General features: G+C 54.3%; 1 protein-coding gene across 1 annotated transcript in view; it reads left to right on the forward strand.

Moving 5' to 3' along the window:
• Positions 1 to 23,942, forward strand: part of MPRIP (myosin phosphatase Rho interacting protein) — a 244,564-nt gene that overhangs the window by 190,421 nt on the left and 30,201 nt on the right. Inside the window, exons 6-14 of the mRNA XM_046676267.1 lie at positions 479 to 692; positions 2,109 to 2,622; positions 7,068 to 7,209; positions 8,044 to 8,157; positions 9,771 to 9,827; positions 11,075 to 11,143; positions 14,662 to 14,751; positions 18,838 to 18,947; positions 22,339 to 22,903. Coding sequence (XP_046532223.1) covers positions 479 to 692; positions 2,109 to 2,622; positions 7,068 to 7,209; positions 8,044 to 8,157; positions 9,771 to 9,827; positions 11,075 to 11,143; positions 14,662 to 14,751; positions 18,838 to 18,947; positions 22,339 to 22,903 — 1,875 coding nt within the window. The remainder of the gene's footprint in view (positions 1 to 478; positions 693 to 2,108; positions 2,623 to 7,067; positions 7,210 to 8,043; positions 8,158 to 9,770; positions 9,828 to 11,074; positions 11,144 to 14,661; positions 14,752 to 18,837; positions 18,948 to 22,338; positions 22,904 to 23,942) is intronic.

The following is a 23,942-nucleotide window of genomic DNA, read 5'->3' on the forward strand; positions in this document are numbered from 1 at the left end:
GGTGTGTTCTTTCCTCACCGCTTGTCATCCTTCCTTGTTTGTATCCTAAGCACTTGGAAGTCTAGGAATGACAGACTCTAGGCCAGCCACTTGTGGTCTTGCCTTTAACGCCTGCTTTGCTGCTCTGGGCTCTGTTTGATTTTTTGGGTGAGGAGAACTTGCATGTGTCTGTGTTGGGGCTCTGAGCAGAAACCCCAAGCCTCTGCTCCATGCATTTGCCAAACCTGGCCTGTGGCAAGTGAGTCCAAGCACTTCAGGGCTGCAGAGGAGAAAAGGCCACAGTACTATCCAGGAGCTTCCACCCTGACCAGGACACCCTGACCAGGACTAGAGCCTTCTCTTCTGCAGATTCTGAGCCCCTAACTCTATGAAGTTCACCTTGGTATCCCCCATAGCTAGGTATCCAGGCACCCAGGACCTGTGTGCCAGCTTGGGCTGTGTGCCCCTGTGCCCACACAGACACTGCTCTCTCCCCCAGGAGCCAGGGCCAGCCAAGATGGCTGTCACCAGCAGCAGCAGCAGCATCCCCAGTGCTGAGAAAGTCCCCACCACCAAGTCTACACTCTGGCAGGAAGAAATGAGGGCCAAGGACCAGCCAGATGGGAGCAGCTTGAGTCCAGCTCAGAGTCCCAGCCAGAGCCAGCCTACTCCTGCCAGTGCCTTGAGGGAACCTGGGTTGGAGAGCAAAGATGGTAAGTGGTGCCCTCCTGTCCTGGTGCCCCACTTTGCAGTGCTGGAACAGGCTTACATCCCAACAGAGCTGGCACTGGAGACTCAGGGGCCTGCAGAGTCCAGTCATGAGCCCTGAGCCTCAGACTCCCTTGCCTTCTGTGTCCATCAGCCTCGGGCAGGGCCTGGCATAATGTGGGACTGGGATCCCTGGCCTTGCCCCTCTAGCTCTTAAGTCCCATCTGTAAAGGAGTAGCACCTGCTCTCCCAGCCCCAAGTTGGTGTTGTGAGAATCAAAACACTCGGTAACAAGGTCTGTGTACAAGGAGGCCTCTCATGTTCGTGGCCTAGTTAACACTGGAAGCCCACTGTGTCCTGAGAGAGCAGCAGGAGTTAGGGCAGTCACGTCCTCTGCTCTGTCCCATCCTGCCCAGGCCCTTGGGGGAGGTGGGGAAGAGGGTGCTGGGGCAGGAACGACCGGCAGCCCCGAGCTTTCTCCACTTAGCACTTGGAAGCTGCCTGAGCACAAGTGGGACAGCCGGCCCTGACTCCCCTGTCTAAGCACTGAGGGCTCCGCAGGACACAACTTGGCTTTTCCCCTGTGTATTTTGTCCAGGTCATTAAAGATGAGGGGGCAATTGGGACTGGCCCAGCTCATTCAGGCCAAAATGCATTTGTACCAGCTCTGGGCAGAAAGTGCTTCAGTCTCCTTTGGTAGCATCTGCCCATCCACATCTGAAATCCATTCACTCCTCTCATTTCTGCACAAGTCCTCTGTCCCTTCCCTCCCCAAAAATGTACTGAAAGACTAAACAGCTCGCTGGCCATTGGTTTCCTCCTTGATGTCCAGTAAGAAGTGGTTGGGGCACATCTCTCCTCACGGGACCTGCTCTCCCAGCTGAGCCCCCAGATTAGAAGCTCAGGGGCTCCCTGACAGTCTGGCAGAGAGGCAACCAGGTTAGGGGAGTGATGGGTGAGGCACAAGTGTGGGAAGGAGGTTTCACTCCCATCACGTGGTTCTGCCCTTGTCAAGCCATGTCAGCCTTTGGAGATGGAAGGTGGAGACATGGTCCTGTTTGGATTTGCACGGACTTTTTTGTTTTTGGTAAGGAAGATTGGCCCTAAGCTAACATCTGTTGCCAGTCTTCCTCTTTCTGTTTTTCCTTCTTCTCCCCAAAGCCCCAGTACATAATTGTATATCCTAGTTGTAGGTCCTTCTAGTTCTGCTGTATGGGACGCCACCTCAGCATGTCCTGACAAGTGGTGATAGGTCCATGCCCAAAATCCAAACCAACGAATCTCGAGCCACCAAAGTGGACGTGTGAACTTAACCACTCAGCCACAGGGCTGGCCCCTGCATGGGCTTTTTAAAAAATCCCCAGAAATGGAAGATAGCAGCAGGCTGAGTGTGTCTCCTGCCTCCCCCTTCTCTCTTCCAGAGGAGGGCGCCATGAGCAGTGACCGCATGGACTGTGGCCGCAAAGTCCGGGTGGAGAGCGGCTATTTCTCCCTGGAGAAGACCAAACAGGATTTGAAGGCCGAGGAGCAGCAGCTGCCCCCGCCGCTCTCCCCTCCCAGCCCCAGCACCCCCAACAACAGGTATAGTGGCCCTGGACCGCCCTCCCAGGAGCTTGGTCATCCCTTTCCTTCCTCAGGTCCTCGACGCCCCAGCCGAATGGTCTGCAGCAGCTCCCTTGGCTCCCTGGATGCAGCCAGCCAGCCCCCTGCCCACATGGACTCTGGCAGCGCTGGGGGGCAGGGGGCAGAGAGACTGGGGCGCACTTTTGCCTTTAAAGCCAGCAGGCAGTATGCCGCCCTGGCCGACGTCCCTAAGGCCATCAGGATCAGCCACCGAGAAGCCTTCCAGGTGGAGAGAAGGCGGCTGGAGCGTAGGACTCGGGCCCGGAGCCCTGGCAGGGAAGAGGTGGCCCGTCTGTTTGGCAACGAGCGGAGGTAAGGAGGGGGTTAGAGGGCTGAACGATCGCACCTACGTACACAAACACACAGGCTCCCCTCACCCTTACACACAGTCTCTCCTGCGTGTACTCCACTTTCTCTTACACATGTACTCACATGTACACTCACTCATGTATTCTGTGACTCTTACACACTATCTTCTCACATACACTCTCTTACACACACATTCTCTCTTCTCCTCCCCTCTACACACACAGACACACACCCAAACGCGTTCCTAAGCCTTCCTTAAGGGAGCACGCTTGTTCTCCCTTTCTGTTCAGAGCAAGTAGGGAACCTTTCCTTCTGGGTCCTGGACTCAGGTCCCACAACTCAGCCCCTGGTAGCCAGAATGTAGGATCTCTGGGCACCCAGAGGCCTAGGCCAGGACCTGCTGCTTCCTATAAGTGCCTCCTGACACTGGGACCTTAAGGGCCCCTGGGTGGGGTTCTTAGCCACCTGGGCCTTGTGTGGTTCAATCTTTTCCTTCCGGGCCCATTTCTGTTCTCTGAGATAACCGTGGAGGCAGGAAGATCCCGGAGATGCTGATGGTGGCAAAAGCTCTCCGTACCCTTACAGTCTCGGGTGCAGGTGACCGGCATCGAAGGAGATGCGGGGGAAGATAGTACTGCCCAGGGACGCAGGGTGGGCAGCACAGCTTCCTCCCTCGAGCACTCACTCCCACAGGAAGCCACAGGGAAGTCGAGGCAGCCTGTGAAGCTGCCAAGGGCTTGACAGCATCAGTTGTCATCCAGGCTTGGGTGAAATGTGAAATGGGAGGCCAGGTAGAGCCACGGCATCCTGGGGGAGAGATGGGGTTTGGAGATGAGCCCAGGGAGGGGCTAGCGGCTTGGGCAGAGACATGGAACTCGACTGCTACCTGAGGAGAGCAGGGCTCTGCCCTTTCTTTCTCTCATTCCACTGGCCCTGCACGTCTTGGAGAACTGAGGAAAGAGCTTGGTTCTTTCTCTGAGGCTTCCAAGCCTAGGCCTGGACCAAAGCACCTGAGTGCCCCCTCCGATAGGAGCTTCCACCCCTGAGTCTGTAAACAGAGCCTTTGCTCCAACAACAGCGTTCTCACCCAGGTCCACAGGTAGGCTGCTAGAGGTCCGTGAGCCCTCAAAATGATTCGAGCATCTGTATGTACATTTTTCTGGGAAAAGAAAATCCATAGTTTTCATTAGATTCCCAAAGAAGTTCACTTTCCATAAAAGAGGATCAGACGTAAGTTCCAGAAGTATTCATAGAGGGTCCTCCCACCTACCAAAGCCTGGGTAAAGCTCAGAGTTGGGGCATGCCATGGGGACGGCCCGGGTGGCCACGGGCTCCCCCTAGAGAGGCTGGCTGGGAGCAGAGCACCTTTCTCTCCTGTTCCCCTTTCTTCTTAACACCTACCCCTCTCCCAAATGTCCCAGGTGGAAAGGACCTATGGATCTGTGGATCAACCTCTAGAATAAGGAAAAGACGCCCAGAATTTTTGGTCTTGAAAAGAGAAGAAAATAGAACGTGCCTAATTCCTAGGGAGAGCGAGAGGGAAGGTGACCTGGGAGGTGCCCACCAAGCACATGGCTGTCTTCCCTTTTCACTAGTGACCCAGAGAGGTGCCTATGCCACCATTTAGATGCAGAGACAGGGCTCACAGAGACAGCCCAGTGCAGCAGAGCTGGGACGCACATCCCAGCTGGGCCTTTAACTGAGAAGGCCGTGCTCCCATGACGTGACCCAGGACTGGGCCAAGGCTGTCCTTTAAGCAGTTCAGTCAATATAAAAGTAAAGGGACTTGCCAGAGGTTTAGGAGGCCGCCGGGCTGGGGCGGAGGAGGCTTTGCACTGGCCGGTGATCAGGCTGTGTGTCCTGGAGGCTCATGAGTGGGCAGCCCTGCCCTGGTTTAGTAGCAGACCAAAGAATTAACATTCAGCACACCTGCTTGGCTTTGACCCTCTTCTCGTCTAGTGCCTGGGGTAGGCGGCATCTCTGGGGCTTTGCTTTCCGCATGTTCTTTGCCACCGTGGAGACGGGTTTTCACCTGGTGTTGGCATCCTGGGGCCCACCAGTTCTGCATTCTAACACTGTAACGTCACTTTCTTACTGACTCTGATGACATCTGACTGGCTGCTGTCACTTTCTGAGGCCTAAGTAGCCTGCCCTGTACTTGATTGGATTCCTGTGCCCTGGGTGAGAACAGAACCCCAGATTGGCAGGACGTTGGCCACAGTTACCCAGAGTGGTGGCTGAGCCAGGCCTGCCCAGGAGCCAGGCTGGGGGACGATGGGCATTGGTTTCCTGACAAGCCGTGGCCCTGAAGCTGTCCTGTGTGAGCTCATCAGCTCCACTCTTCAGACTTGTCCCAGAGCCTTGAAAACATTTCTTGGGTGGTGAGTTGCTGCCCAGTGAGCGTGAGGAGGCTGTGGCCCTTGTTGAACTGTTGGTGACTGGCACCGGGGCCAGCTCCTATGTGGTCCTACCTTTCCCCTCGGTTGGGAGCTGGAGAGGTTGAGGCAGAGCAGAGGTGCGGCGCCTCCTTTCTGTGCCATCAGCCAGCCCCGAGAGACCTTTGCTGTCATGCCTATAGTATTTAAAGGAAACCATGTTAAAAACTTGCTAGTTTGCAAGGTAATCCTGGCTGACCTCACCAGAGCCCCTGTATGTAGAGAGGCTGCAGCAGGTACCACTTTCTCTTCTCTTGTCTGACTCCTCTCTCTGCAGCCCTGGCAGGCCTGCAGCATGCACCTCGCATGTGACTCAGCCGGGCACTGTTCCTCACAGGCGCCTTGGGGCTTTTTAGGCCATGGGGTCAGTTGGAGGGACTCTTGTTCCCCAAGTGGCGGCACTGAGGCCTCTCAGTGGGCCTGGAATCTTATTTAAATCCCACAGAGATGGTCGAGCACGGAGGATGCCTCACACCTGACCAGGCTGAGCCCTTGCAAGAGCTTCCTGTGGTTCCCGGGAACTCCTGCCCTGCCTTAACTTCCTGCGCTCTCAATGCTCGGCCTCCTGCTGCCTCCCTCAGCCGCCCCCTCACTGCTGGTTCTGGCAGGCTGGCCTGGGAACAAGCTCTGGTCCTGGGGGAGACTCCGCAGGAGCACAGGACACTAGAGCAGCCACACTTTGTGTGGGAGCACAGGGAGAAGCAGAGAGCCAGGTGCCCCAAGACTTCCGCTCTTGGTATTAAGCCTTGCTTGATGAAGAAGCCCTAAAATTTCCATTTTTACTGGTAACCCTCCCTGAGAAAAAGCTGGCCTCTTGGGGGGATCTCAGGAGTTGAGTCCATTTCCTCTTTCCTTCCTTATAGAGTTGGATTTTAGTCTTCTGGGTTCAGAGGCCCTTCACTTACTTCCCCTTGACTCTCCGCTTGTCCAGGATGCAAGTAAAACCCTCCCCGTGAAGTGGCCTCAGAGTGCTTGCCTGGCAGTCCCTGGGAAGACAGGCCCCTGGCCCAGTGATGTTTCAGTGTCCACGTCCCAGGCCCCGAGAGTGGGCAGCCCACATGGGCGAGGACCAGGCCTCAGCCAGCCTGCCCCGCACAGCCTCCCTGCCCATGCCCATGTGGCTGCACCTCGTGACTCAGGGGCAAGGATGGTCTGTCCTCCACAGTGATCACCTCGGGTTTTTGTTTCTTTAATTCTTTGGATAATTTTGATTTACCATTATTTGATTTTAAAATCAGTCCTTTTCTGTTTATTCATTTTCCAGCCTTATTTTCTTTCAGGTCTTGCCCCTCTCCACCTTCTCCTGCTGTGTCGCTGTGTGACGTTACTCGCCCTTCCTCCGCCTGCTTCGCTCCCATCTCAGCTCCGTCTCCAGCCGTAGATGGCCTGACGATGCTGCCGGCCCTTTCACACGAAATCAACTTGCTTTGTTTTTGTTTTAATTTGGTTTTCGATTTTTTTTTTTTTTTTTTTTTTACTGTTGGCAGAAACAATGTTAATTCATGGGCCTTTTTCTTGCTAAATTTTGGGTGTCCTGGGTGGGGTTGTACCATGATCTGCTGAGGAATGCAACGAGGATGGAGGCCGGCCCCTCCAAGGTGGTGGTTGCCTTCTGATCATGTCTGTGGCTCAGGAGATGATGCTGGGTGATGAGCTGTGTGATTGCTGAGTGTGTCAGCACGACAGACTGAGCAGGGGCCTCCAGTGTGGGGGCAGAGGGCAAGGGCAGGCCTGGCAGAAGGGAAGGCCCTTGCCCATGAGGTGCTGCCAGTCCCTGCACAACTCTTGCCTCCACGGCGGTGGGAGAGGGAGCCTGGGGAGGGGTCTCAGAGGTGAACTGGCCCCATGTCCTGTGTGCACAGCCTCCCTGCCCTGCGGAAGGGGAGGCCCAGGGAAGGCTGGGATGTTGGGGGTGTTGGCTAAAGCAGCTCCTCTGTGACTTGAAACCAAACCCAACTTGGGCTGTGGGGGGACCCTATCTTCCCCTCAGCAGCCTCGTGTCCTCTCTTGCAGGAGGTCCCAGGTGATTGAGAAATTTGAGGCCTTGGACATTGAGAAGGCAGAGCACATGGAGACCACCTCGTCGGCCGCACCCTCGCCATCAAGCGATACTCGCCAGGGCCGCAGCGAGAAGAGGGCGTTCCCCAGGAAGCGGGTGAGCATCTTGGTTACAGGGCCAGCCCTGAGGCCTGAGTGATGCCTTGTGGGGCCAGCTGGGGCACAGTCCACACAGGCCCCACACCCCCTCCAATGTACCCCAACACACACCTGGACACACTTCTGCTGGGCTTCCTGCTCTCGTGTTGTAGTTGTTTGCTCGTGTCTCTCATCTCCTTCTCCAGTTAGTGAACTTCTTGAGGGCAAGGCCTGTCTTCTGCATCTTCCTATCAGAACTTCATCCGTCTCTGCTGAGGCTGTTCTAACCAGCTTTAGATCCTGCGTCCTAACTAGAGCTGCTCTCTTTCTCTCTGAGGTAGCCTGGCCACAAGGCTGAACACTTTCTTTCCTCTTTCTTTTGAGTGACAGCCATAGCCCTTGTTTCTCTACTCAGTCCACAAGGTAGATTTCGCTTCTGAAACCCTCCTTCTCCCAGGCAGCCCTTTCAACTCTTATGGCCCTGCTTCTCTCTGGGCTCCTGAGGTTCCCTGACCCTTGCTGCTGCAGAACCCAGGAATCTTGCTTCTGTGACCCCTAGAAGCTAGGGGGTAGGGGTGGGACCAGGAGAGTGATGGTGATTGGTGCATCTGAAAGAAAAGGCATTTCAGAACCCGCTGCGTGAAGCGGAAGGCACTGTATGAGGAATCCTGGGGTATAGGCTCCTTGCCCTGCTCTGGCGCAGACTTGCCACAGGAGCCCAAACAAAGCACTCCCCTCCACCTGGGAACAAGGCCCTGTAGTCCTGACCCTTGCACAGTTCTGGCTGCTGGTCTCCCTGCTCCTTGCCCGAGTTGACTGGCTTGTACTGACTGGCGGCTGCTCTCTGCCACAGGACCTCCCCAGTGAAGCCCCCACAGCTCCTCTCCCGGACACCTCGGCCTCCCCCCTGTCTCCACACCGAAGAGCCAAGTCACTGGACAGGAGGTCCACGGAGTCCTCCCTGACGGTGAGCCCAGGCGCCCGCGTACCGAGGCCCAGAGACACTGCTCCTGTTGCTTCTGTCACTTGGGGTCATTGCTTCTGTCTCTGCATCTGCACCGACTGTCCCCTCTGTGCGCCAGCCCTTGTGTCTGTGCCTGGTAAACAGACACTTTGTTTCTTTCCCTCTTCTGGGCTATATGAGCATCCTGAGCTCTGAGGCTCCCGGTAGAGGAGGCCACCTGGACAAGGCAGCAGAATCCTGATTCCAGGGGATCAGGGCCACAGCAAGGAACCTCTCTTATTCTTGTTTTGGATGTTTGTTTCTGTGACATTTTGGAGGCAGGAATCCGCTCTTGCTGGGAGTGCTTGTCCTATTCATGCAGAGGGTTTCACTGCAGAGGGCAAGAGGCCTTTGCTGGAAGTTGTTTAAGCTGCAGCAGTGGGGTGCATGTAGGGAGTGGTCAGGTGGAGTCTAGGCAGGGTATCACTCCCCTGGGGAGCTGAGAGTGGCAGACCAGAGGCCCTAGGAGTGAAAGACAGCTGCTCGTACAGCGACCTGGAGGTTTACCTGCAGCTCCTCCCTGCTTTGTCCTCAGCCTTCTGAGGAGCCCAGGCTTTGTGCCGCCTCTCCCCCTGGGGTGTGGGGCCACCAGCCAGATTGACATGAACCTGTGGAGCAAGGATGCTCCCAGAGCAGAGGCTCCCAGAACACATGTTGCTGGTCGTTGTCCTGCCTCTTCACTTTGCACTGTTCTAACTCCCTCTCAGTCCTTCAAATACAAAAAGACATCACAGCGTATGTCTGGGCAAGGTGGCTTTAGAAAAACAGGGAGCACGTGAGGCGAGGGGAAGGATGAGGCACATCTCTTTGGGTACTGGCCTTTACAGGTGCAAGATGTGGCACACAAGCAAGGCCTGGGTGGCTGCAGGTGGTCCTAAAGGTGCTCTCTCAGGCTGTTCCTCGGCCTGGGTGCACAGGTGCAGGAGGGCGCAGCAGGGACAGCACCCCAAGCAGGGCCTGCTATCAGGCCTGTGCACCCTGCTTTTCTGTCTGCTCTGCTGGTTTTGCATCTGGTAGGGAAATGGAGGCTACAGTTCATCCTGATAGATAAGTGGCCTGAGGGTCTTGGCAGGGTTGCTACTGTGTCTTGCTCAGTACAGTCATGGCCTCTGCTCCTCAGTCTTTCTCTCTCAGTCTTCTGTGGCCTCTGCGAGAACTTCAGAATTCTCCTTTCAGCCATCACAGCAGATCTTCCCCTTCATGTAAAACGCTGAGTGACTGTCTGGGCCACTCTCCTCTGCCTCCCAGGTGGCCCCTGCTGATGTAGCAGGGGCTTCTCTCAGAGCAACTGGGCAGCCCCTCCGCTGCTACTCCCAGGGCGATGAAGCCATGCCCTGCCCTTCCCATCAGCCTGCTGAGCCCGCCATCTCCTTCCTCGAAACACATGTGCCTGTGGAGTGGCTTCAGGCAGCACCCACTCGGATGAGGCGGCCATGCAGGCTTGTCTACAGGTGGAGAAACTCTTTTCCTGGTGCCCACTTCATCTGGACAGACGAGCTGCCCATCGGTCACCCTTTGCCTCTGCCTGAGATACCACAGTCCTTTCCTCCAAACTTATTTTGTTCTCCCTTTCTTAGCCTGACCTGCTGAATTTCAAGAAAGGCTGGCTGACCAAGCAGTACGAGGACGGCCAGGTGAGCGTGTAGAGCTGCTGTGGCCCCTGAGGGGCCAGGGAGCAGGTGCAAGGTCCAGCTGGCCTTGTCCCCGGTGGGCGAATGAACACTAGCTCCGTCCCCCACTTCCAGCATGCCCCCTTGTCTCGTGGACCAGGACTGTGGCCCAGATCCCCATCTCCTCAGACAAGTGGAGGCGTGCACCCTCTCTGCACCCCTGGTTCTGTAGAGGTGGGTGGGGCCTCTGGAGAGGCACCAGCCAGGCCTGCTTGCTGCCAGTCTGATAGATGGCTCTCCTGTACCCAGCAGGGATCTCAGCCTCAGGCCACGGGGCTGCCCTACAAAACCAGCTTCCTACCTGGTGATCTTTCCTAAAGGCTCCTTGAGAGTACAGGCTTCCTGGGGACAGGGAAAACCTCTGGTTGTGGGATTGGCTGTGTTTGCAGACAAGGCAGCCAAGTAGACAGCAGCCGAGGGCTGCAAGGCTCTGTTGGAGACACCATCTCAGCTGCAGTCCTGAGAGGAGCCAGTGTGATACATTCTTGCCATCAGACTCAAGCAAGAAGAGCCACTTGCAGCTGGACCAGCCAGTCCTCCAAGGAGGCGTGATGAGGAGCCTGCTGGGTCCAACTGAGAGGCCCCTGAACCCCATCCATCTGAATTCCCCTTCCTGCTTCCTGAGCAACTGTGCCAAAACGTCCTCTTTTTCTCTCTTCTCCATATCAATCCCCTTGGCCCTGCCTGAAGACTCAAGTCTCCCTCCTTGCTACTCACAGTGAAGACTTGGGCATCTGGCTGGTTGGTGTGCTCCTGCTGGCTGCAGGTGGGCGCGCCCCTCTGGTTAGCCGGCCAGTGGCTGTGGCCTGCAGGCAGCCACCTTAGGACGGAGATGCGTTTTCACAGCCACCTTTAGCTCTGAGGGCCCAGCCCCGGGTCTGCAGCCTCTGGAGCTGAGACTGAGGACTGCGAAGTGCTGCTCACCAGCCACACCCCTCTGGGTTACAGAGAGCCCACAGCCCCGCGGCCCAGCCCAGCTCTCCATGCTGCCTTGTCACTGGGGAGCCGCGGCTTAGCAAGCGCCCTGAGGTCATGTGCGCATGGTTGCCTGCGGCCTGAGCGGAGTCCTGTGTGTCTGCCACTCGCGGGAGGGGCCGCCTGCCCTCTGCTTTACCTGTGCTCTGGGAGGTGTCCCCAGGACTCTGGCTGTGGATCACCTTGAAGTAGTGTGCTGCGTGGTAGTTGAGTCTTGTTTTTCCCTTCCCTTTCAGTGGAAGAAGCACTGGTTTGTCCTTGCTGATCAAAGCCTGAGATACTACAGGGATTCAGTGGCTGAGGAGGTGAGTGTCTTGGGTTAGCTCTTGTTGTGTAGACAGCTAAAGGGGTCCAGGTGGCACCCGGGGCCAGAGGTTCCCAGTGCCACTACTCCTGGGCTGAGGTCCGCTTCCGTCTGTTGACGGTGTCTGCACTGCCATCTTGGGTTTCTGGTCCAGATCTGGTGGGCAGTTGAGCACAGTAGGACCAGCTTGACGCTCTTGTGACTGGTTCCTCCCTGGAATGCTGGTTCTCTCCAGGCCCTGCTTTACGCAGCTGGGTGCAGTGGGTTTCAGCGGTCTTTCTTTTCTCTGTTCTTTGAAAAACACTGAAGATGTCTTATTTTAAAACTCAAGGTGAGCAGTTTTGTTTTTTCTACGAGATTTGTGATGAACTGAGTCTTTCAAAGAACTAAACCAAATCTTGTCCCTTGACTTCTGGACAAGGATGGGATGTGGCAGATGAACTTGGTTGGCCCAGTGACTCTGTGGTTAAAGACCAAGCAGAAGTGGCTCTTTTTTCTTCACTAAGAAAGTGGCCGAGTGGTTAAGTTTGCGCGCTCTGCTTCGGTGGCTCAGGGTTTCACCAGTTCGGATCCTAAGCGCGGACATGGCACCGCTCATCAAGCCGTGCTCTGGCGGGTGTCCCACATGCCACAACTAGAAGGACCCACAACTAAAAATACACAACTATGTACCAGGGGGCTTTGGGAGAAAAAAGGAAAAATAAAATCTTAAAACAAAACAAAACAAAACACCTCTTCTGAGCAATTTGGCAAGTCTACTTTCCTCCCTTTTCCCTTGCATTCCAGCCCAGGATATATCCTCCAGATAGACTCCCACATAGATGAAAAGTGCTCTGTCCCGGATTAGTCATTCCTGCACTTTTGTAATAGCAGGAAGTTGGAGAGAACCTAAATATCTGTCATTAGGGGGCTGCTTATATATATTTACATACCCTGTATGTAAAAAAAAAACTAAGTTCCATGTGGCCTGCAGTGGAAAGGCACTAGTGACACAAGGTAGATGTAGGCCCGTGTGGGTGGCGGGCCTCTGGTGGTGCCTAAAATGGGGGATATAGGAGCTTCTGTAAGGGTGTGGTTGTGTGTACATGGACTAGCAGTTCTGAGTGGGGTCTGTGGACCCCTGGAGACCCTTTCAGGGGGGCTGGCATACTTAAAGTTATTGTTGTAACACTAAGATGCCATTGATGTTTTTCATTGTGTCGACATTTGCACTGGTGGCAGAAGCTCGATGGTAGGCGAAACCGCTGGTGCCTTAGCCGGTCAGGCCACAGCCACAAACGGCCAGCAGCCACCTTCTCCATGCCACATACTCACAGTGTTAAAGAGAGGGCCTTAATGGAATAGTAAAAGTTAATAATTTTATTATGTCTCAATCCTTGAATAGCCATCCTTTTAATATTCTGTGATTTGAAATGGGAAGTAAGTACAAGTCACTTTTGCCACATACCAAACGATGGTGGCTGTCTCATGGGAACACACTTGGGCTCCAGTATGTGCTGCCAACTGAACTGGTGGCTTCTCCTGGTGGAAGACTATCTCTTCTCGAAAGAACACTGACAGACAAACTGCTCGTTCAGTTCAGTTTTGATGTTTGGCAGATATTTTCTTTTTTTTTTGGTGAGGAAGATTCGCTCTCAGTGAACATATGTTGCCACTCTTCTTTTTTTTTTTTTTGCCTGAGGAAGATTAGCCATGAGCTAACATCTGTGCCAGTCTTCTTCCACTTTGTATGTGGGACGCCACCACAGCATGGCTTGATGAACAGTGTGTGTGTCTGCGCCTGGGATCAGAACCCGCAGACCCAGGCCACCAAAGCGGAGCACGTGGAACTTTAACCACTTAGCCACAGGGCCGGCCCCATGGCAGACATTTTCTTGAAAATGAACCAAGTGAGTCCATTCCTTTAAGGAAAACAACTGACAGAATTTGTTGCCAATGATACAGTTTGAGCTTTCAAGCAAAATTGAAACTTTGGAAAACTTGTATTCACCATTATGAACTTGACAGCTTCTCTTTACTTACAGACCCTCCTGATGAAATAGGTGGCGATAGTAACAAATGCAGTGTTTGATCTTGTATAATGATATGTGTCAACATTTGGAAGATGTGCATAACTCATTGTCTTCCAAATGACGACACACAGTGTTAACAGAGTCGTGCATGGGTCAGAGATCCATTCAAGGGCAGGATAAACCGTGGATTTCAATATAGCAGAGTACAGAAAGTTCCTTGATAGGATTTCAGATTCCACTTTGCAGTTTTAAGAAACTACCAGCTGTCAAAGAAGAACAGTCACGGTTATCTGAAAAGACTTAAAATACGTCTCTGTTTTCCAATTCCCTGTCTGTGTAAGGCCAGACTGTCTTCATATACTTCACCCAAAACAGTACACCGAACCGATCGAATGCAGAAATACGTGAGAATCCAGCTGTCCTCAGAAGCCAGGCATTGAAGAGATTTGCAAAAGTCTCTTGCTGATTTTTCTAAAGTTTTTTTTTTTTCCTTTTTTTCCCCAAAGCCCCCAGTACGTAGTGGTATATTTTTAGTTCTGGGTCCTTCTAGTTGTGGCATGTGGGATGCCACATCAGCATGGCTTGATGAGCGGTTCATGCCCAGGATCTGAATTGGCGAAACCCTTGGTTGCCGCAGCATAGCACATGAACTTAACCACTCGGCCATGGGCCAGGCCCTGATTTTTTTAAATAATAATTTTTATTAAAAAATGAGGGACCGACCTGGTGGTGCAGTGGTTAAGTGCACATGTTCCGCTTCGGCGGCCTGGGTTTGCCAGTTCAGATCCCAGGTGCAGACATGGCACCACTCATCAAGCCATGCTGTGGCAGGCGTCCCACATATTAAAAAGGTAGAGGAACATGGGCATGGATGTTAGGTCAGGGCTAGTCTTCCTCAAAAATAAAATAAAATAAAAAAATAAATAACAAATGAAATGGGTTTATTTGTGTTCTTAAATGAGTAAATCTGTTTACTTTTTTCTTCAATTAATTTCTAATGTGGTAAATATCATCAATAGATAAGACCCACATAAACAAAAACTCTTGTTGTCCTCAGTTTTTAAGAGCATAAAGGAGTTCTGGGGCCAGTGCAGTGGCGTAATGGTTAAGTTAGCGCACTCTGCTTCAGTGGCCCAGGGTTTGCAGGTTCAGATCCTGGGCGCAGACCTACACACCATTCATCAAGCCATGCTGTGGCAGTGTCGCATATACAAAATAGAGGAAGATGGGCACAGATGTTAGCTCAGGGCCCATCTTCCTCACACATACACACACACTGCATAAAGGAGTTCCGACATCAGCACAATGGGGAACCACTCCCTGGGCTGTCTTTGGCAGGATGCGTGGGAAATAGCAGGTTGATGATTCCAGGTGGTGTAGGGTAGATATTATCCTTGCTTGTGAGCGTAGATGCCCGTTAAAAATAATGCTAGCGTGGAAATTTGCTCATCTAGGCATTGACTTTTGCTTTCTAAATCTCTTAAGATCCTCTCATTTCTCTCCATAGGCAGCTGACTTGGACGGGGAAATAGACTTGTCTACGTGTTACGATGTCACAGAGTATCCAGTCCAGAGAAACTATGGCTTTCAGATACATGTGAGCCTGGGGTGGAATTTGGAGACAGGCTTGGTGTAGAGGTGGGGGATACCGGCTTGACCAGACAGGACATTTCTCCAAGAACCTGATGTCCTGGTCCAGGGACACTTGTGGGCAGGCCTTGGTCAGCACAGGCTCTTTTCCATCAGGGTTAGCACTTTATCCTATCCCTTTCTCTGTCCTATAGCACCTGGACTCCCACCCCCAATTTGTGATCTGAACAAAAAATTAGACGTTAGTGACTTTCTTCTCAAGACTATTTAGAAGCTTTTTGTTACTGAAGTTTCTTTTCTTTTTCTTCCTTTCTTTTTAAATGCTGGAGTTTGGGACAGTTGGAAGGATGTGGGGCATGGGGAATAAGAATGAAAGTGTTAATCACTTAAATGTAACTTATTCTTTTGTATACTCATTCATTCATCTACTCACAAGTATTTTTTTCCCCCACAATCTTGTGAGGGACTCACACAATCAAGGCATTGCCTCTGCCCTTAAAAAAGTAATCTAATTGGACAAATAAAATGGTTCTTATGGGCCATTTCCTCTAAGCCAGTGACTCAAGGGCTACCTAGAGGCAGCCAGGCTTGAGGTTAGGGCACTAACCTGCCCCATCTGCCCGCATTCTGGCACCGGCTGCACGTTCAAGAGGTTCTCAGAACCACTTTCAGATTCAAGGATTAGCCAGAATAGTCCACAATGTGCCCACAATGACAGTTTTACTGTAGCAGAAGGATGCAGATCAGAACCAGCCAGAGGAAGACGCACAAGGAGAGTAGGACTGGGAAAGCCCTAAACACCAAGCTGCCCTGTCCTTGGGGACGCATCACCCTCTCGGCATTGATGTGTGGCAACACACACAGCTTCCACCCAGGAAGCTTGCCCAGGCCTCGCTGTCCACAGTTTGTATGGAGGCTTCTTAACTGTTGCCATTGAGCTATTGCCCGCACAGTCGAACAGTCTCCAGCCCTCCCCACAGAGGTCAGTGGATTTCTCATGGCCCAAAGCCCTAGCCCTCTCGCTTCCTGGCTGGTCTTTCTGGCGTGGCCAGCCCTCGCTCTGAATAACAAGGATTCAGAGGTTATTTCCCAGGAGCTGGGACAAAGACCAGACCTCTCTTTGGGCAAAGCTGATTATTCCTGCACAAGAGCCTTAGGAAAGCACGAGAGGTAGCAAATAGCCTGGCGGAGCTGCCACCACAGGGGCTGGCCCTTGGGACTTGGTTTCTCACAGGGAGCTGCTAGAACTCCAGCAGGGTCACCTTTAACAAGGTCTTATCTTCAGACCTTCGGGCCCAGAGAATCGATTGTATCCCTGCACTCAGAGTAGATCAGGCACATTGGGACTGACTCGTATTAACCAAACTTAGAGGAGACTGAGGTTCAGACCCGAAGGCCAGTGAGTTCATTGTAAGGAGGCATCCAGCTGTCAGCCCGCCTGCCTGTGGTCATGGCATCCCCTCCACGTGGGGCGTCTGTGTGGGGCACCGGGTCACAGCCAGAGGTTGCACCAGAGGCCTGGTGCCGGGGCGTGAGGTGGTGAGTCCTGGTGGCCTGTGGTGCTCTTCTGCCCTCATCCCTGTGGAGGAATTAATGTGCTCAGTGAGCTAGACCCTGAGCCTCCTCTCCTCAGACAGCACTGGGACAGTGATGAGTTCTGGCTTCCTGGGCCCCGTGCAGAGTCCCCACCCCGACCTCCCCACCTTCAAGAGCAGGTTTCTCTGGGCAGGGCCTCCTGGGGTGAGAGATGGCTGACCACTCAGTGAGCCCCCGTCACTAAGCAGATCACAACTGAATTGTTCTCAGGTCACTCTCTGTGGTGGGCACAGCCTGAACCACACAGGGGCCAGTTTACTCACCTGCTCTCTTTGTCATGGAGAGAGCATGTCTGAGTCCCCTGCACTCCCTGGCTGATTGCACCGGCAGGCTGAGCCCTCGTCACTTTTCCCTGGGGTGGCTGCAGTGAGCCTAGCCCAAGTGCTGGTGCCTTCCATGAGCCCCAGGGACTGAGAGCTCTGAGGCAGGAGAGAGCGCTTTCAGCATGAGAGGGCAGCTTGTCAGAGGGGCTCAGCCAAGGAGCTTTAGGATCTTGAGAGGCAGGGCTGGAGGGCTGAGTGTGCGGTGTGCCCAGCCCAACCACCAGACCTAGTGGCACGTCTGAGGGAACTGAGTGCAGAAGTCAGGCGGAGGCGGCACCGTGGGAGCCCTGAGTGCCAGGTCAGGAGTCACTCTTCTCCTGAGGTTGTGGAAAGCACTGGAACGTGTGGAAAGCACTGGAATGTGTGGGAAGACACAAGGCGATTGTGCACCAGTAAGACACATCCAGCAGGATGTACAGGGCCGTTAGAAAGGAGGTGAAGGAAAAGGCAGGAGGCCAAGCAGGCTGCACAGTGGCAGTGGGCAAGGAAAGAAAGGAGCAGCTGAGAGGCGCTGCAGAGGAAAAGCACATGCCATGGCTCGGGCCAGGTGAGGGAAGAGGCGGGCATGTGGTCTGGTGCCCCACAGCCTGGTGAGCCTTGTGCAGAAGTCAGACAGCAGAGGCTCCTTCACAGAAGGAGCGCAGCCTCTGGAATTCTGGTCGATGGTGTGTTTGAGGATGCTCTCTAAGAACATTAAATGGGCAACCATGAGTGTGGACCTAGAGTTGGGAAAGAGAGCTCACATGAGGTGAGAGATGAAGTCATGGGAGAGAATGGAGATTGCTGAGGTCAGATTCCAAAAGCACCCACACTTGGGAGTGGGAGAAGGCAGAGGACCCAGGGGTGTGCGTGAGCAGGTCTCGGGAGCACAGGCAGGGCCAAGGCAGGGAGCCCGGAGGCCATGCTCCCACCCTCAGCCCACACCAAGGGGAACCCGACGGAGGAGAGATGAGCTGGGATGTGGCTGTGGGCTGTCTCTCGACTGGGGTGTGCCAGTGAGGGCCTGAGGTGCAGTGTGAGGTCAGGTCCAAGCTGTGGTTTGCAGTGCCACAGGCCGGCACGTGTGTGGTCTCTTGGGTTTGGCCCCTGGCTGTGCCAGTGCCTATCTCAAGACCATTGTGGTGATTTCATCTTCTTATCAGCTGATTCACTGATGTGTCTCACGGGTCCCTTTACGAGTAGCCTGAGCAGCTTAAAGAACAGTACTGACACCCTCGCTCCTGTGAGACAGGAGCCTGTGGGTGCAGAAGCATGGAAATGGACTTCATGCAGACCGCTGGCCCTCCCCTTCTGGAGCAGCGCCAGGAAGGTTCACCCAGGGACACAGGGACTGTGTCCCAGAGGCCACTCTTCACTTGCTGGCCATGCTGCCCCCTCTCGGCTCCTCTGTCTGGTTCCCCTCCCGTCATGTCTGCACTCTGTCTCCACATAGAGCACATCCTCTCCCTCAGCCACCGCAAACATGCTCCTCCATTGTGACTATGGCCCACCAGTTCACCCAGGTCAGGGGTCCAGGGATTGCCCTAAAAGTGCTCCCTCCACTCCTCGTATCCTATCAGTGATGCACTGTGCACACTACCTCCTTTACCCCTTGGAACCTCCCTTTTCTCTGTCACCTCTGCCACCACCTTAATTCTAATCACCTGGACAACTGCCCCAGCTGCCCAGCAGGTCTCTCTCCTCTCCCTGTCACCCTGTTTGCCTGATGTGCGTGGCTGCGTGGCACTGGGCCTGGGCTCAGACTCTTGCCCCACCTGGGACATGCATTCCTTCCCCATCCACCTGCCGACCCTCCTCCCCGTGCAAGGCCCAGCTGTGCCCAGCTGTGCTGTGGGGCCCCCTTCCCACTGCTCCACACACGCTGGCTTTGTTGTCAGTTGCTCGCTCTCCTTCCCGCCATCTGTGAGCTCCTTAAAGAGCAGGGCAAGTTGCCTCGGTGCGGGGACGTCACAGGTGCTCACTAAATGTGTCCTGGACCCCACGGAGAGGGAGAGCCCTGAGTTAGCCATCACCACGAAAGGAGTTAGCATCCACAACTTTGCTCTTTCCATTGCTTTTTATCCTGAGTGGGGCACACAGAGTGTTCCTAGGACAGCCACCTAGCTGCAGTCCACCCTCAGGGATTTCCTTTGGGGGCAGGGTCAGTCACTGGTAACACCTCGTCTTTTGTGTAGACAAAGGAGGGCGAGTTCACTCTCTCTGCTATGACATCTGGAATCCGGCGGAATTGGATCCAGACCATCATGAAGCACGTCCACCCGACCTCCGCCCCGGATGTGACGAGGTAAGACAGTCAGGGTGGCCAAGGGAGCTGCCTCCCTGCTGGCCACCTTGTTCCTTCACAGATCTGTCGTTCTTCTGGGACAGAGCTCACACCCATCCCAGCACAGCCTTCTTCCCTCCTCTGTTCCACCATCTGCTGTCCTCGCTCAGTCTCCTTTTGGCTGCCTGTTTTTTCTGCCTCAGGTTACCTTTTCCTCCTTTAGGCCTGGCCTCTGCAGCCACAGGTAGTCTTTATGCCACTGCCAGGACTGAACTTCATGGAGAGTCTCCCTCTGGCCTGGGCATGAGCCTCTGTGGTGGTTCTGCTCTGGGTGGGTGAGGGCAGCCCCGGGTGCTGCATCCATAGGCCCCCATAGTGTTTCTTTTTCTTGGTCTTTCTGCCTCATTTCTACATCTATTGGATGTCTGTGCAACCAGGAACACCTCTCTTTGAAACTCTTGGTGCTGGAGGCCAACTTGGAAGAGTGTGTCTCCCCCATGTTAACACTCCGTCATTTGTAGACCTGTGATGCGCTGCGTGCCTTCCTCCCGCTGTCCTAGAAGGTTAGAAACCTGCTGTTTTCATTTTAAAAGGAAGAGGAAAAGATTCCAGAGTGTGGGGCTGGTTCTGTGATGATGGCCAGAATCTGCTACCTTTGCCTAAAGGCTTCCCAGCCCCGCCCGTCCTGAGAGCCTCTTGCTCACACTTGGTGGGTCATGTGGTTGGAATGAGCCTTCAAGCGTGTGTCTTGCCTTAGAGATCGCGCCTGGGGTGGCATCCCTGGTGTGCCCCTTGGCAGTCTGGGCAGCTGTGGCCATGCCAAATCTTTGTGAAGTCCTCACCTCCTCCCTAGTGATGTTGTACCTCTTTGAACAAGAAGGCAGGAAGGGAACCTAAATTAACTCTTTTCTTTAGTCCTTCTTTCCTGTGTTTATTGGCATTGTCTGTTCATTCCTTTGTTTATTTTATTTATTTATTTATTTTTTTGAGGAAGATTAGCCCTGAGCTAACATCTACCGCCAATCCTCCTCTTTTTGCTGAGGAAGACTGGCCCTGAGGTCACATCCGTGCCCATCTTCCTCCTCTTTATATGTGGGACGCCTGCCACAGCATGGCTTGCCAAGTGGTGCCATGTCTGCACCCAGGATCCCAACTGGCAAACCCCGGGACGCTGAAGCGGGACCTGCACACTTAACCGCTGCTCCACCAGGCCGGCCCCCTCCTTCATTTATTAAACCAACAAAATATTTGGTTGTTCCTGAGTTAGTAAGACCAGGAGTTGGTGGCTGGGATAAGCTCTCGGGTATCCTGCCAGGAGAGCTGGCTTGTTCGTCAGTGGCACTCCTCCTGCGTGCAGAGATGAAGGGGCACTCCCGCCCTCCAGGGCTGTGTCCTGCACCAGCCTCAGCAGCTGCCCCCTGGCTCTCTCCTAGTCAGGAGCAGAGAGCTTTACAAGCCCGACACCCTTTCCGAGCATCTTGAGGATGCCCCCGTAGCAAATCAAGAAAGGCACCTCAGGCTTCTCTGCCAAGGCTGCTGCATGTGCTCCAGGAGGCGGAGGTGGCATGGGCAGTGGGCACCAGAGGGCTTGAGGCCTCTCCTGGCCATTGGCCCCGGCTGCTCAGCAGGCCTGGCTCTGGGCACAGATTGAGGATCCCTGCTGAGAGAAGTCAGCTTTGGGATGTTGGAGGATAGGTCTGTGGCTTTGGCCTCAGAACACGTGTGAAGGACGTACTTGAGCACATGCGTGTGTGCACGTGGCTCATGAAAGGCGTCTCCCAGGCCGGCATTCACACTTCCCTTCCATCCTCAGGTGTTGGCTCTGGGCGGGGACTGCAGGCCCACCAGGACCATGCATTCTGTTTGTGTGGGAAGGTTGAGTGGCTGATGGTCCTCTCGACTAGAATTTACCTCAGAATATTTCAGAGTTAGAAGGAAGCTCGCCTGCCCCGTTTATTTTCAGCCTTTGTGCTTGTTCTCTGTGGGCTTTTAGTTTGTGGCAAATACGGACTTTTTAGTGCTACAAGGCCAAGTCCCAGGAAGGAATTAGATACAAATGTCAGCGGTGCAGGTTGAGCCGCACCGGAGCCCCCTTGCGTCTGCAGTGCGGGGTTACAGGGGCTTCCTGCCTGGGGGCTCGCGGGGCCTCGAGGAAGGGCTTGCTCTCCTGCAGAGAGCCACGGGTCCTGGCTTTCTGTGTTGTCTAACACCTTCTGTGGCTGTAATCCTGGGCCAGCTCTCAGTTCAGTGGTGTTGAAAGATCTGGAGAATTCTTATTCAAATGCACGTGTGGACTGAAATTGGAAACTTGCAGATCTCACCATTCTGAAGCACTTTGAGTTTTGCTAGTTAGTACTGGCACAGGGGGCTGCAGGGGATGATGGTGACCCTGTCCTCTTTTCCTTGAGTGCCTCTTTCACAGGCTCCCTTCTCTTTGGCCCCCGTTTAAACAGAGTGCTCCCTGGAGCCCCCCTGCCGGCCCTTGTGACCCCAAGTGGCTTCCAACTCCATTCTGAGGGCTTGGGCAGGACCAGAGGCCACTCTGCTCAGGCTGGGGGTCTCAGGGGCTTGTCCACGGAGCCCAGAGACCTCTGCCTCAAACCGCCATGACTAATGCCCCACCCCCACCAGCACCAGGTTGGGTTCTGGGTCCTCTTCAGGAATCTTTGCTTTGGGGCGAATTAGGAAAAGGCATGGACTCACTGCTGAGCAGGGAGGCCTGCCCTTGAGCACCCACTCCTCACTCACCTCCAGGGTCGGTCACCAAGTTCTGTGCAGGCTCGTGGGTGCCACCTGAACCATCTATTTCACTTGCACACACGTGGTCTTGGGCCTGTCACTGTGACCCATCTGTCACGCCAGCCGCCAGTGTGATTTTCTTAAAACACAGACCTGACCATGTTTTTTACTTGTTTATTAAAAATCCTTGAGCCTTTCAGGAGAAGTATCTGGTCTCATTCTGTCACCTCTGCCCAGTGCACGCATGACATAGGGTTGGCTCCCTTCACGACCTTGTGTGGATGATGGTCATGCCTAGTGCAGCCTGGCAGGGCTCTTAGCCATGGCTCTGGGCAGGGCAGGGGCCCCCTCTGCTCCATGATCCCAGGGACAGGCCATCGTTGACACTCTTCTCCGGCAGCTCTTTGGTTAGGGGACCTTCTGAGTATCATCCTGCTGGAAACCTTGGGGCCATCTGCGGCTCTTTCTCTCTTGTACCTGTTCAGAACCTGGTTTGGGTTCTCTCCAAGGAGGTGACGACAGTAAAGGCAGAGTATCCTTTCTTCCCTACCCAACAAGAGCTGTAGCTGAGATATAAAAAGAATGTGGTGAAAGCAGTGGAGCTGGGTGCTCTGCTGGGGTGGGCAGTTGGCACAGGAGCTCACCTGATAGGCTGTTTGCCCCCTGCCCCCAGCTCACTGCCAGAGGAGAAGAACCGGAGCAGCTCCTCCTATGAGACCTGCGCAAGGCCAAGCGAGAAGCAGGAGGGAGAGCGTGGGGAGCCAGACCCCGAGCAGAAGAGGAGCCGTGCTCGAGAGCGGAGGCGGGAGGGGCGCTCCAAAACCTTTGACTGGGCCGAGTTCCGCCCCATCCAGCAGGCCCTGGCTCAGGAGAAAGCCAGCGCTGTGGGGCCCCCTGACACCCGCGCTGAGGCAGAGCCCGGCGAGCTGGAGCGGGAGCGTGCCAGGCGGCGCGAAGAACGCCGCAAGCGCTTCGGGATGCTTGACACCGTGGACGGGGCGGGCGCCGATGATGCTGCCCTGCGGATGGAGGTCGACCGGAGCCCGGGGCTGCCCCCAACCAGTGACCTCAAGACACAGAATGTCCACGTGGAGATCGAGCAGCGGTGGCATCAGGTGGAGACCACCCCTCTCCGGGAGGAAAAGCAGGTGCCCATTGCCCCTCTGCACCTGTCATCTTCTGACGATGGAAGTGACCGACTCTCCACACACGAGCTGACCTCTCTGCTGGAGAAGGAGGTAAGCAACCATGGTGGACAGGTGGGCGGGTTCCATGCAGCCACCTTCCCCAAGCACCTGCTATGCCTGGCCGTGGCCTGAGTGGTTCAGCCACATAACACTGAGCAAGATGCTGTCCCTCCCCTCAGGACCTTGCAGACCACTCAGGGAGACAAATGCTCTGACAGATGAGTCTTCAGAGTACATTGCAGCTGCCAAGAGAGATGGGAGAGGGCCACCTTCTGCAGAGTGGCAGGGATGCGGTGGCAGGCCTGTCCAGAAGGACAGAGGAGTTCGCCAGGCGGCAGGGGCACTGCCATTTAGAGCTAGGGGTGGCCAGAGACAGCTAACAGGGTTACAGGCCCAGGTGGGGGCCTTGTGTATGCTGTTTCAGGCACGAATGAGAGATTTTAGGGAGGAGAGGGACATGAGCAGAGTTAGGTTTCAGTCTGCAGTAGGCAGGCCTGGTTCGAGCAGGCTGAAGTTGCAAGCAGAAACAAGTCCCGATGCTTTCACGGTGGCCTGGTGCCTGTCGATGAGACCTGCTTGGGGTGTAGGACAGGTTAACAGGAGGCAGAGGCTGGATTCTAGATGTTCAGGATGTAAAATGGAGGCCCTGGGTGCGTGACACTGGTGGGGGATAGATGATTCCCGCCACGCCTCCAAGATGAAGGAGGCCGTGGAAGTCATCGTTCAGCACAGGCTGCGGAGCTGTCTCCAGAGCAGACCGCATAGGGCATCCCAGACACAGGGAGGAGTAAGCCAGTCCCAGCATTTGTAACATAATATTTTTCGTCATGAAAATGTATCCAGAAATCAAATCTGGGAAACTTTAACAGTGGATTTATAAGTCTGCACAGGGAGTTCCGTGGCCAAGGAGGCGCAGTGTCTTCTAACGGCCTTTTAGGAGCACTCAAAAACATGGTTCACATATGTTCTTGTGTGTAAGTGCTAATTCAAGTTAAATATCAGCTACCTTGACCTGCCTGCACTTCTCATCTTTTCCCTATTTTGTTAAATTCATGAGGCTGGAATTTATCACTAGCATCAGCTCTTTGAT

Source organism: Equus quagga, chromosome 11, assembly GCF_021613505.1.
Source record: "Equus quagga isolate Etosha38 chromosome 11, UCLA_HA_Equagga_1.0, whole genome shotgun sequence".
NCBI classification, from domain to species: domain Eukaryota; kingdom Metazoa; phylum Chordata; class Mammalia; order Perissodactyla; family Equidae; genus Equus; species Equus quagga.